General features: G+C 42.4%; 1 protein-coding gene across 2 annotated transcripts in view; it reads right to left on the bottom strand.

Moving 5' to 3' along the window:
- Positions 1–14,680, bottom strand: part of CCDC178 (coiled-coil domain containing 178) — a 392,130-nt gene that overhangs the window by 38,367 nt on the left and 339,083 nt on the right. For both annotated transcript variants that reach the window (XM_068237320.1, XM_068237319.1), the window contains one exon: positions 11,584–11,718. In XM_068237320.1, coding sequence (XP_068093421.1) covers positions 11,584–11,718 — 135 coding nt within the window. The remainder of the gene's footprint in view (positions 1–11,583; positions 11,719–14,680) is intronic.

Below are 14,680 nucleotides of genomic sequence, written 5' to 3' on the forward strand. Positions count from 1 at the left end.
GAACTGCCAGCCCATCTAGCAGAAAGCTAGACCAGCAAGCACAGAAGCTAAGTAACTCTGACTAGTTATGTGATATGCTGCATTTTTTTTTTTTTGCATTAATGAAGAGGGGGGCTTCATCCAACATTTTGCTGGGCAAGCCTACTTAGACAGCTGTTAAGTTCATGTAAATTTGGCTGCACCCATGACCACACCCACATTCTGCAGCATGGCCACACCCATTTTAAGCTAGAGTGCCCAAAAGTGCCCCAGATCTCCTAGGAGCCTAGCAACGCCCCTGCTACTCGCAACAAAATAGTTCATCAATTCTGTTTTCAAAGGTGATCATTTTATGGACTTATTATTATTATTATTTAGTATTTATATAGCGCCGACATATTACACAGCGCTGTACAGTATATATATATATATATCTTGTCACTAACTGTCCCTCAAAGGAGCTTACAATCTAATCCCTACCATTGCCATATGTCTATATTATGTAAGTACTGTAGTCTAGGGCCAATTTTTTAGGGGGAGCCAATTAACTTATCCGTATGTTTTTGGAATGTGGGAGGAAACCGGAGTGCCCCGGAGGAAACCCACGCAGACACGGAGAGAACATACAAACTCTTTGCAGATAGTGCCATGGCTGGGATTTGAACCAGGGACCCAGCGCTGCAAGGCGAGAGAGCTAACCACTACGCCACCGTGCTGCCCATATGACTTATCATATCAACTTTGCCAAAAACATCAGTCAAGATGGTTGTACTCTTTAAGCAGCAGCCTCCAGTATTCACTTACTAAATCACTATTGTGCCACAATTCAGACACACGTATATTTGTATAATAGGGGCACATTTCAAATGACTGCCAAACAACAAGGCTTGTTTAACATTCAATTTGCATCAAATACATTATAGCAGAATCCAAAAACTATTAAGGTCTACGTCTTGCTAAAGGAGCCTCTATATTTCATACAAACAGAGTCAGACAACAGGTAATTACAATACTACATATTTCTATCTGAAGGACTGCATGGATTTCATACGCTGTAAGGCTGAATGGTTTATTTCTGTGCTCAGAAACTGAGCTGGAAATTTATTTTGGTAATTTCCAGATGTCTGTTCCATATTTTATGTACAAGGCCCACCTTGACTCCCGTCCTTCCTGTCAATCACTGAATAACACTAGAAGACTAGCGCATTCCAAACTATGAGGCAGCAATGGCACCAAATGTAAAGGTGTTACATGCTTGAAAGAGGATTGCAGAGCACAGCATATGCATGGCTGTCATGAGAGCACAACAATAACAATGGAAACTTAATTTAAGAACCTTAATATTGTGAACTACGGATTTATTTCAGTAAAAATGAAAATTATTTGGGTTTGATGTATGGATAAATAGGGATAAGGGAATATCAATTTTAGTCTCACAGCAAATTGGGCCTGAATCTGCTTGTAAATTGGATGAATCTATTTTCAGGGTTTCTTGTTTGTAATGATCAACTGGAAACTTTGGGTGAAAATGCCATGGTTTTGATACTACTGGATAAGGATAACTGGCAAATAATGTGTCTAAATAAATGGAAAAAAAAATTGACGGATACCCCCTTCCCCAAGACTGTAACCTTGTGTCGACCATGCAGGCTGGTAGAGCCAGAATTTGGAGACTAGACCTCATGGTGCTCCATGTACTGAGCTATACCATTCTGTATGCTCCATGATATGGGGAGCTCTGGAAGACGGTGGCTGCAAAGCCGCTTCCTCCTCTCCCCAAAATACCTTGTCCATGTCTAGGATGAGGTTCTTATCCCCATCTCTATAAATTAGTGGTCGTAAATCTGGGAGCCCTCTTTAATATTAAGGGGACCCTCAGATGTCTAACCCCGTATTAAGTAAATAGGAATAGAGGGTCTTTAGTGACCCCTTATCAGGTAAATAGGCATAGGGGTCATTATTGACCCCTTGACTATTTAGAATAAATAGTTAAGAAATAAACATTAGGGACCATTTTTTTTAATCGGTTTACTTTCTTCTGTATACTTCTTTCTTCTGATGTCACCTTCTTCTGTATACATCTATCTTCTTACATCATTTTTATTGGTGTATTTCTCTCTCCTCTTTTAATCTAAATTTCTTCTGCCTTCTTCCTTCTGTTATCTTGATTGCAGAGTCCGAGTCCTCACTGCCACAATACTAGAAAGGGAAAGCCGGCAGCCACGGTTTCTTATTGGTCATTACACTAACCAATGGGATCCTTTAAAATGCAAAAATTACATCGGTCGGTGTATTGACTATCAGGAAACCCAAGTGGCAAATTCAAATTCACTGGCTTTGCCAGTGATCTATGTATAGTCGCAAAACCCATGCGTAAGGATACTTTATCTATCATTTAACTTCCATTTTTTCTATTGTAACTTTAAAATCAATTTTATTAAAAATGTCATGGTTTTTTTTAGAAATTATTTTTGACTTGTTCCCACTATTGTCTCTAACATAGAGAGCAAATTAGGTGATGATAGCATGCGTGGGGACTTTGCTATTAACCACAGGAGTCAGCGCAATTGACTTGCATGTATGTTCGCAAAATTGGTTCACTGAAATTTTACAGAACTTTCTGAAGTTTGATGAAGATCTGGTGATGTCACTGTTGGTAATCCCTACTGATTGATAACCTTATGCTGCTGCACAGAAACCCTACAAGAAGCACAAGGAGGTTTCATTAATCCATATCATCAAAGCACAGGAAGGCCCTCCTTTCTACTATCTATCTACAAATACATTTGAATAAATTAATATGGTTAATGGTTTCAGAGAGACGTATGAATCCTGCTAAATATGTTACAGTAATTCTCACAGTGGAGTCTATTCACTTAAAAAAAATAAAACTAACATGTGCATACAGTGCACACAAATTTTACAGGGTGCTACACAAACACGTTACGTTGGCAATGCCTGCGTTGTATGTATCACGTGCGTTACCCAAGCTACATTATGGGAGTAGTTTTATGGTTTTACCTAGTTTGCATCATGTCAAGTAAAATCTTTGCACATGTTACCATTTTTTAGTGAATACCCCTCAATATACTGGTGATTTGTATTTGTGTGTTTTATGTTGTTCTATTGAAATACCGTTAAATTACACCTGGTAATTGGCTCTTCTTGAAACCACACTCCTACTTTGCAGCTGCAATTCTTTTTCTTATCTTCATCCTGTAGGGGACTTGATAACTGCACTTATTATATGGCACATGGCTTATTTTATGTTAGATATATTTTAGTTTGCTAAGGTGTACTGTACATTGGGGCAATCAAAAAAATATGTGTTCTGAAACATGATTGACTATTTGCTGTTTGTGGTGAAGTTAAAAAGTGTACGTGTTTTTGAAAACATTTGTGGAATTAGCTTGAGAAAGGAGCTATACGAATATTGCTGCTTTATAAGCTGCATTTCATAGTCATGAATTGGAAATTGAAGACTTTTTTTTTTCTTTTTTTTTTACTGTTGACAGTGCTGTCTTAACTATCACTATTTACCCTTTTCTATTAAATCACTTTGTAATGGCTTACACATGGGACTTACTGGAATACATAAGGAAAACTATTTAATATGTCAGGCAGAAATACCATGAATTGGTACTACTGGAAGCTGAACAGAATTGCTCTATGTTCCTCCTTCATCGCTGATCACAATCTCCCCATCATATCCTCTCCACGTGTACAAACGCTGGTATGTTAACACTGTGCTCTATTCAGCCACTTACAAACTGATAAACTAACTTAAAGAGGAACTGTAAACAGAAAAAAAATCCTCTCAGCGATGTCCAGTAAAAATGCCTGGGACGAACCATTTTTACTCCTGGCAGAGTAACCGTTATTTTTTTCTTTATTCCAGTAGTTGTAACTGTTATACAGTGAAGGTTGTAACCACCTTTTTTTACTGACTGATGTCATCTGAAGGTGCCCAATGCATGTGTGGAGAGAGAAGTGCAGTTAGAGAACTAGCTGAAGGAGGCTAAAAGTAGTTTGTATATACAAACAAAATTGAATGGTTGTTGTAAAGCAGTTTTAGTAAAGTAATTGTAGCAGGGTAAATGAATGGAGAATAGTGAGGAGCGCAATGACCTAATTACGTTTACGCGAAATGTCGCGTAATTCGCGAAATTAAGATTATGGCCATAATAGAAATTTTGCAAATTTCACAAAATTACATGAAATTTCGCGTCTATGGGGAATTTTGTAATTACAATAGATTTTTCATAAGTAGGATCATTTACTTAACACAAGCAAATCAGAATTTTGTGTTTAACACGAAAATCCTTCAGTTCTTGAAATTGTGTTCCAGTCCAGAGCCTCCTGATACATTTAAAGCGACAGCACTTGCAGGGACCTTTGCATCATCAGATATTGCAAAACCAAGTGTCATGATCACTAAATGCACCTTGACAAAGGGCTGGTGCACACCAGAGCGGTTCATGAGCCTTTTTAAAGAGACACTGAAGCGAGACTAAATCTCGCTTCAGGTCTTATATATAGCAGGGGCACGTGTGCCCCTGCTAAAACGCCGCTATCCCGCGGCTTAACGGGGGTCCCTTCACCCCCAACCCACCCCCCGCAAAAGTTGGTCGTAAAATGGTCGCTGGTAATCTTCTTCCTGGAGGCAGGGCTAACGGCTGCAGCCCTGCCTCCCAGTGCGTCTATCAGCGGCGCATCGCCGCCTCTCCCCCGCCCCTCTCAGTGAAGGAAGACTGAGAGGGGCGGGGGAGAGGCGGAGATACGCGCTGACAGACGCGCGTGGCGCAGGGCTGCGGCGGTTAGCCCTGCCCCAACCAGGAAGCGCTCCCCCGCTGCACGGAGGGGGTTTGGGGGGACAGGGACCCCCGTTAAGCCGCTCTATAGCGGCGTTTTAGCAGGGGCACACATACCCCTGCTAGCGGTTTTTGGTGTGCACTGGGCCAAAGAGCACGTCTTAGAAGTGGCTGCAGATAGAGCCTCCTGATACATTTAAAGCGACAGCACGTGTAGGGTCCTTTGCATTATCATTAATTGCAATCGATGAGTGTCTTTCCTGAGTTTAGTCATTACCTAAATGTGCATAATTACTATTAGGGCTGGGGCACACCGAGCGGCTTTTTGAGTGTTTCTGCAGCAGCTTGCAGCTGCGGATACGCTAGGGTAATGCATTTCAATAGGGGTGTGCACACCACAGTGGGAGGCGTTTTGCAGAAACTAATTCTCCCGGGGTGAGGCATTTTTTGGATTGCGGAGACGTTTCTGCCTCAATGTTAAGTATAGGACAAACGCAAACCGCTCTGAAAAACAGCAGATCAGAGCAGTTTGCCAGGCGGTTTTGTTACAGAAGCTGTTCAGTAACAGCTTTACTGTAACAATATATGAAATGTACTACACTGAAATCCGCAGCAGCAATCCGCAAAATGCCTCAGAAAAATAAAAAAAAGCGTTTAAAAATCTGCTAGCATTTTGCGGATCTGCTAGCGGGTTTTGGTGTGCCCCGGGCCTGAGAAATGAAATTATGTCCATTTTGTTAATTCAAATAACTTTGTTTCTGTAGAAGACATGAAATTACGAAATTTTGCAAGAGCGACGAATGCGATGAAACCCCGGCGCTGTTCCCACAATGTGTATGTACGTAATATGTAAGTGCGCGTTTACACATTACCTGTCCTGTGTTGCGGGTGCCCGCCTGTCTTCTGCTGCTCTTCTATTAGCTGCATAAACCACGCTGGCGTGCTATGCGGCAAGCAGAAGAGTGTTGGAAAATGCACGGGCACTGCAACACAGGACAGGTAATGTATAAATGCACATTTACACATTACACACACACATACATATGTACAGTGGAGAGGCGGTGGACAAGGTGGGCTCGGCCAATTCCCAAGATTTCATGCAGAAATCGATCGGAAATCGCTCTGTGGTGTATAGGCAGCTGACAGATGTGTACCTAGCATTAAGGTAGCCATATCGCTAGCAATGATGGGCAGATTCGACCAAGAGACAAAACCCTCTCTAAGCGATATGGCTACCTTAACCACCCTGGCGTTCTGATAAGATCGCCAGGGAGGCTGCGGGAGGGTTTTTTTTAAATTAAAAAAAAACTATTTCATGCAGCCAACTGAAAGTTGGCTGCATGAAAGCCCACTAGAGGGCGCTCCGGAGGCGTTCTTCCGATCGCCTCCGGCGCCCAGAATAAACAAGGAAGGCCGCAATGAGCGGCCTTCCTTGTTTTGCTTACACCGTCGCCATAGCGACGAGCGGAGTGACGTCATGGACGTCATCCGACGTCCTGACGTCAGACGCCTCCGATCCAGCCCTTAGCGCTGGCCGGAACTTTTTGTTCCGGCTGCGCAGGGCTCAGGCGGCTGGGGGGACCCTCTTTCGCCGCTGCTCGCGGCGAATCGCCGCAGAGCGGCGGCGATCGGGCAGCACACGCGGCTGGCAAAGTGCCGGCTGCGTGTGCTGCTCTTTATTTGGCGCAAATCGGCCCAGCAGGGCCTGAGCGGCAGCCTCCGGCGGTGATGGACGAGCTGAGCTCGTCCATACCGCCCAGCTGGTTAATGCTAGGTACACACGTTGCAATTTTCTGACAGATTTTTCTGTCGGATCGATTATTTCCAACATGTCCAATCTGATTTCTGATCAATTTCCCATTTACTTCTATTGGAAATCCATCAGAAATCCGATCAGACATGTCAGAAATAATCGATGACTGTAAATCTGGCAGATAATTGCATCATGTGTACCTAGCATTAGTTGTCAGTCTTTCAAGACTGAAGAAAAAGACTTTTTTTCTGGACAGAATATTTACAGTGCTGAGTGGACCCCCTGTAGTGTAGGGGGTTGGGGAGGAGGAGGATTGTGCTAAAGGTATGTCTTTACAAAGGGAGAGGTCAACACCCACAGACAAATGACTGCAGAAGGGGAAACAAACAAGCAGAAGCCTGCATTTGTCAGAATGTGTTGTTTACTATGGGTAGCTGTGCAGCCTTGCAGCCCCCACCTCTCCCATATCAGCTTGTTTTACTCACTTCATCCCAGCTGGAAGTCCTCCCTTATCAGCTCTTTCTACAGCCCTCCATTTCAGTAGCTCTATCTCTGCTCTGCCTGCCATGTGAGTTCACCGGAGATGCAGGCAGATGGGACAGAGATAACACAGAGATTGCAGGAGAGCTGTAGGAAGTGTGTGCTGAAAGCACAGGGCTTCCAGCTCCGATGAAGTTCCTTACACATACCAGCTGATCTGCAGGACGTGGAGCTGAGAGTGGCAGCGCAGATTCAGGGGGGCAGAGAGGAGGAAGATCTGTCACAGCAGCTGAGGCTGCAACATCGGCTGCTTCTGCCTCCCCTCGTGCACAACTGCACATGTCCTTCCTTGATGACGGTGAGGACAACAGTTTTTTTTCCTCTCCCAACTACTGCTGGTGATGTCACTACCCAGGGGGCAGTGCGCACAACTAATTTATACATCCGCGGAGGAAACTCATGGAGGGGGCGTGGCTTAGCATTTAAAGGTGAAATTCCAGCAAAATGCTGGCTTTATATGAGGAAATACTGGGGTTTCCCCCATAAATTAGGTATGGCTATCTGCTGGCAATGAGTTGTCTTTGATGTTACAGTACCTCTTTAAGCTGACATCACACTGGGCAGATGTAAATGCTCCATGTGGGATTTTAGCTGTACTCTGTGATTACAAGTGTTCCTCTGATTCACAAGGCACTCCCTTATCTCACAATTCTCATAGACCATCCACTGGAGTGCATCTGTGCAGATGCGAATCAGAATCCATTGCAATGGGGATTCAGGTGCGATTGCAACAAAAATGTGGCTGACACCATTTTTTCCCTACACATGATTCAGATGCAGCCTATTGATTTCAATAGAATCTCATTTCAGTACCCTTTTTGTGTCTGGGATGGGAATAGAGATAGCCCAAATGGTTCGCCAGAGAACTTGTTCGTGCAAACTTAGCTGGTTCGAGTTTGCTGTGAACAGCGAACACTTAGCGAGTTCGACCTGCCCCCTATAGTACATCATTGGGCTAAACTTTGACCCTCTACATCACAGTCAGCATACACATGGCAGCCAATCAGGCTGCTCTCCCTCCTGGAGCCCTCCCCCCTTATAAAAGGCAGCAGCGTCGACCATGTTCTCACTCTGTGTGCTGCTGTATTAGTGAGAGAAGGAAGAGACATTGGCGAGATAGGGAAAGCGATAGTTAGGAGGTCTGTTAGCTTGCTCCTTGCTGATATTTGTTGATGAAAAACACCCCAAAACAGCTCTTTTGAGAGCTAATGTTCTTCTGATGTGTGTGTGTGTGTGTGTGTGTGTGTGTGTGTGTGTGTGTGTGTGTGTGTGTGTGTGTGTGCCACTGACACTGCATATACAGCCCTGTCTGTCGCAGCTGGCCCTTGTTAACTGCTGTACTGTGCCAGGCCCAGCACATTCAGTGCATACCTTTCACTGCCTCTGTGTGACTGTACTTTGTATTATACCACCAGCACAAGTCAGTGCATACCTTTTCCCCGCACCTGTGTGACTGCATAATTGTATTATAGCAGCAGTCAGTGCATACCTTTTCCCTGCACCTGTGTGACTGCACAATTGTATTATAGCAGCAGTCACTGCATACCTTTTCCCTGCACCTGTGTGACTGCACAATTGTATTATAGCAGCAGCCACTGCATACCTTTTCCCTGCACCTGTGTGACTGCACAATTGTATTATAGCAGAAGTCAGTGCATACCTTTTCACTGCACCTGTGTAACTGCACACTGTATTATACCACCAGCAGTCACTGCATACCTTCTCACTGCACCTGTGTGACTGCACACCTTCTCCGCCACCACCAACAGGGTCCAGGACTCCAGGTGGATTCCTGAATTTTTATGGCCGCTGCTGCTAGCAGCGGCTGCTACCAAACATTATAATACATTTTTTTCTGGTGCTTGTACATGCCTAATTTTTCTGGCTGCACTACAGCTGCAACAACAAAACAAAAGGCATGTACATGTGTTAATTCCCCTTCGTGATCATTACCTTACCGTGGTGAAGGGGCTTGCGTATCACAATGAAGCAATGACCAGCTATATGAGTGTGTTGGGGGGCACACCTGACCCAAGATAATAAGGTTGCTTCATTGTGGACAGTTATTCTGTCATTGAGCTACCTCAGCCCGACCATATGGGCTTGAAAACCGCCATCGCCTGCACTCTCACCATCGTGCGCACCAGTCCAGCACAGCCATAACTACACAAACAGCTGTTTGTGGTGCGTTACACAGTGAGTTTGGTCTGTCAGTGTGAAGCAGTACACTACTTACACTAACTGCTGATCCATGTATACACGCGCAAGGATGTTTTCAAGCACTTTAGGCCTCCAGTTTTAGCAATGCAATGTGATTTCTGCCTTTTAGGGATTAGAACCCTGCTGTGCGTCAAATCCGTAATTTTCCCCGGGACTTTTGGCATGTATCCCACTCCGCCATGCCACCCTCCAGGTGTTAGACCCCTTGAAACGTCTTTTCCATCACTTTTGTGGCCAGAAACAGTGTTTGTAGTTTTTCAAGTTCGCCTGCCCATTGAAGTCTATTGCGGTTCGAAAAGTTTGCAGGTTCGCGAACTTCTTCGGAAGTTCGAGTTCGAGGTTCGCAAACCGAAAATCGGAGGTTCGAGCCATCTCTATCTGGGTGAATGGAGCAATTCAGCCCTAGTGAAAACAGGCCTAATCTTCTGTTTCCTTTTACACTCAGCAGACATTTCATGCAAAATGCGGTTAAATTACACACGGAAGCTTAAAGTCTGAACTAATAGGCACTTGCATACAGTACCAATGACATCTTGAAATTTGCTGTCCCTGCTTCCCCAAAACTACTCATTGTTTTACTAGATTTTATGAAGTTTGAGTCTAAGGACCCCTGTTGTATCTGGTTATGTAAAGCGGAGGCTGATATTACTGTATTTTGAGACATATAGGAAAGACATGGCTTTCATATAAAATAATAGGATGTGAGCTAAGGGAAAGCTGGAAATAGCTACACACAGTACAAACTTTTAATGTTTGTGTGACTTATTGCCCTGTCCTGAGAGCACCTCACACAGATTGTTAGCTTGAATCAAATCAACATTTTTGCTTTTAGCTTGACTGGTAGGTGAAGAGAGACAGGGGATCCTCATTGCGGGTTACCCTGCTGGTTATCCCATGAAGGTGAGGGCCTCTTGTCCAATGCAAATCCTCAGGTCGTCTCATTCACTAGCTTTTTGTCCATTCAGATACGTTTTCCATTGTGGGTACATGCATTGTTTATATAGCATGGTTCACAAAACTGATTCACAAAACTTCTCATGAGTTATCCCTCCCTGCCTACTTCTTACTTTGTCTATAAAATAACACTTTTTTGGTATGGTCCAATCAAAAGCCTAACTTCAGTACTGCATTACTCACTCTTTTTTTTAATACTGCTTTGCTTGTTGGGTGCATTGAAGATCTCATATAGATAAGGTGAAAAACCAATACGAAGAGAGAATTAACAAGAAAATATGCAAAACCAAAACTTTTTGTTTCTAGTTGTTGTATGTATCCAATGGTTCATTTTTTCTTACATTTCCGTGGTGTTAGACAGTAAGGCTTCTTTTACACTGAAAACTGATGCGTTTTAACTTTCCAAAGCAGTGCATTGTGAAAAAACTTTCAGTTAAAATGTGCATAGTGTGAACTGAGCCATAGGAACACATGGACATTACTTTAAAAGTCAGTTGTCCTTTCAGTTATAACTGAAAGCATCTGATATAGTGTAAAAGGACCCTATAGCTTGGTTCATAGTGGGCATTGCTTTGTGTTCCCTGTAACAGCAGGAATGCAACGCAACAGGAAAGTCATGCCGCATGTTATCCGTGCATTGTGTCAATGAAAAGCATGCTTCACTGTCACTGTTCACATATACATTTTGTGCTAACACACTGAATGCAGTGCACAGGGGATGCTGCACGCCATTATACCGGACCGCAGTGGCCACTCTGTGAATGTCACATATGTGGTGAACTGCAGAGCGGCAAGCTACATCACAATGTGGCCTTTACAACGAATGCCTGTGACCTGCGCTGTGAGTTCTTCATATGCATGCATATTCATTTGTTTTGTGATTGACAGATTTCACTGTGTGTACAAGGAGTAGAACATGAGTGGTGTACACGGCTACGTTGTATCAGAATCATTTTTGGCCACTCGTAAAATTATCTGAAATAAATAAATAAATAAGAGAAAGCACTAGCACTAAAGATCACACTGGTCACACATTTATCAGCAATTGCAGCCAGTAATGAACTGGTTAATAGAGGAAGTGCTGTTAGATATGAAATACACAGAGAGAGGAAGACTGGGCCGAATAAATCTGAAGGTGAAGTAGCATCAGCCTGCACAGATATGCACGCTTTTGGAGTCATCCTTCATGCAATTTCAGTTTATTAAGGAGGTTAAAAATTGATGAAACCCTGATGGGATATGGTTTAGAGGCTTCATCACACCACCCATCATTTGCTTTTCAATCTAGATCACAATGGTCTTTCCAACTTCCTTACAATCACCTACCTGCACGGCTAATATTTTCTGAGCATTCTCCTGAGAGGCTGCCTGGAAGCGGGCCAGCCCAGCCTGGTTATACAGGCCTCGCTGTTTGAAGAACTCCACCAGAGCCCGGTGCATCCTGCTCTGCAGTACCGAGATCTAAAAATAAATAAATAAAATAAGAAGAGGAGTAGGAGAAGGAGGAGGGGGTTGAAAAAAAAACACAAGTCAGAGCAGGAGAGGAAATTAATGGCAGTGTTCAAGAAGAATGATGGAGGGAAATATAGAAAGCAGTCAATAGCCCATTCTGCACTGTACAGACCTGACAGGAATTTCACAGTCTCTTGGTTTTTCAGCCCACTCATGTGCATTCATCAGAAACCAGTCACATCTGGCTGCCAGGATGGGGGGTTAATTTTCTCTAAATGCCTCAGCAGTTTTGTTCTAGCTGAAGCAAACTCTGTGACTGCAAAGCTGATGAGTAAAATATTTCTACTTCACCCAGTTTAACTCAAAACCGATAGCTTTAGGACATATTGAACCTTTTTTTTTTGTTTTGCTATTTTTTTTTCATAGAAAGGAATCCTCTCAGGCTTTGGGGAAAGCACATCAGGTCAGCAGAACATTTAAAATGCAAGGTTAGGACTTTGATGGACATTGTGTTTTTACTTCTCCTCCTTGTAAAGCTTATCATAGCCTGGCAATGTGTGCTGCGGAGCATGACAAAACTAAAGAGAATTAACTCAGCCATCAAATGCGGAGGGAGAACAATAACAGGATAGAAATTCCACACACAAGTCCCTATTAATCTAGCTTGCGGTGAGCATGTGACACATGAACATGCACCTGAACGCTGCTCGGCTGCCGAGAACGCTGATTCTGAAAAGTGACACCCAATGTCATACAGAATGTGTCTTCAGCAGTCACACAGCAATGTAATGTGTAAACTGATGTACAGAAAATAAACTTACTCCTAACCTTAACACAAACTGATGAACAGGAAAAAAATAATAATAATGTGTTTCTAACCATAACACAGGGAAGATAGTGTGTGTTTTTTATGCCCCAGAATTACTGCAGAAAAATACAACATGCTTGTCAGCTGTAACCTACCAGCATTCTCTTTGTGCTCATCAGACACGGAAATCAAACTGCAAACATGGAATATCCTATGACTACTGACATGCTGACTATACCTGCCCATAGTTAAAGTGTAACTCTAGTTCTTATTTCCATAAAAAAAAATAATAATAAAAATGTAACATAAATGACTGATGAATAAGCAGTTTTGTCATTTTAAAGAAGACCTTTAGCAAAAAGGCGAAAAAATTAATACATTTATCGGAAAGTGAGGAGTAAAAAAAATAGAAGAGAGATCAATAAATTATTTATATTCGCCATGCAATTTGATCATTTTATTTGATCCACAATCATCCTGCACGTAATCATCTTTATTGCTAGCAGACAAAAAAACAAACAAAAAAAGCAGACACCTCCAGCTGCCATTATCTATAACCACACCCACCCACGCGATAGGCTAAAAGGTTGCTTTTTTATAGATATACATATGTACAGGGGGAGATACGGGTTGTTTGGCAGTTAGAAAAAGCTGTTATTTCCCACAATGCAACAAGGTTCACAGACAGGAAACTGTCAGGACCTAGGTCCTGACATCACACCGTGGGAGGGGCTTCACCACAATATCAGCCATACAGACCAAAAGGGTAAATATTTGTCATGGGAAAGGGGGTATCAGCTACTGATTGGGATGAAGTTCAATACTTGGTTACAGTTCATCTTTAGGTAGGCTTATGCACATTATTATTGTTATTTAGTATTTCTATAGCACTGCCATTTTCCGCAGCACTTTTACTGTGTATATAGTCTTATCACTAACTGTCTCTCAGAAGGGCTCGCAAATAGTATGGTTCTGAACCCGAACACACGCATTCAGCAACATTTCAGCATGGAACAGCTGCATTTCATTTAACTCCGATACTTCCTCCTTCTAGCTTAGAAGGAGGAGGTACCCTGCCCTGCTGAATGCGTTTGTTTGGGTTCCGAAACACATATTGCCAAATTCAAACACAAACACTACTCACAAGATTAGTCCTATCATAGTCATAAATCCATCATACGATATGGCCAAATGTATTTTTAGGGGGAAGCCATTCAACGTATCTGTATGTTTTTGGCATGCATAAGAAAACTGAAGTTCCTACCCATGCAGACACAGGGAGAACATACAAAAACCATGCAGATAGTGCCCTGACTAGGGTTTGAACTGGGGATTGTATTTACTTGCCGTTTTTGGAAGGTAAACTGGGTAATTTAAATTTTTTTAATTAAACAAATATACTTTTGTACTGTTGCTAATTGTAGAACCTCATTTTAAGAAAAGAAAAACATAATGCAATGATTTACAACTGTTTTAAACCCTATAAAAAATAAATTTTGAAATTGAGAAATGTTAATGTTTTGTGTAAAACAAGTGCACAGGGCAACAAAGTAAAGTGGAACATTTTTATGATTCTTAAAGTAAAAAAACAAAAACTTCAGATGGAACATCTCCCAACGATTCAGAGTATATTTGTAGAAAACCAAGATACAGTAACAAAAATGGGTAATAAAAAGCACTGTATAGGCAAGTAGTGTAAAAATTTGAGAATAACCTTTCTCAATGTGAAAATTGCAAAGAATTCAATATTTATAGACTTTTTTTTTAAGGTAAGTGCTATTTGTTTTAATTGAGAAAAAAAGAGCATACAAAGGAAAGATACAGCTAAAACAAGCAAAACCATCTGGAGGAAGAGTATCCAGATATTGTATAACAATACAATTGCAGAAAATTGGTTGGTTCAAATGTGTACCCCCTCCCCTTAAAGATAATCTGTACTCTAAAATTCTTACAATAAAAAGCATACCATTCTATTCATTATGTTCTCCTGGGCCCCTCTGTGCTGTTTCTGCCACTCCCTGATGCAATCCTGGCTTGTAATTGCCAGTTTTTGGCAGTGTTTACAAACAAAAGACATGGCTGCTAACCAGCATGTGATAGGCTGAGAGAAGCTCAGTCTGTCACTCATACAGAGCCTGGAGGGGGCGTGGAGAGGGTGTGTAT

The sequence above is a fragment of the Hyperolius riggenbachi genome, chromosome 5 (assembly GCF_040937935.1).
Source record: "Hyperolius riggenbachi isolate aHypRig1 chromosome 5, aHypRig1.pri, whole genome shotgun sequence".
NCBI classification, from domain to species: Eukaryota; Metazoa; Chordata; class Amphibia; order Anura; family Hyperoliidae; genus Hyperolius; species Hyperolius riggenbachi.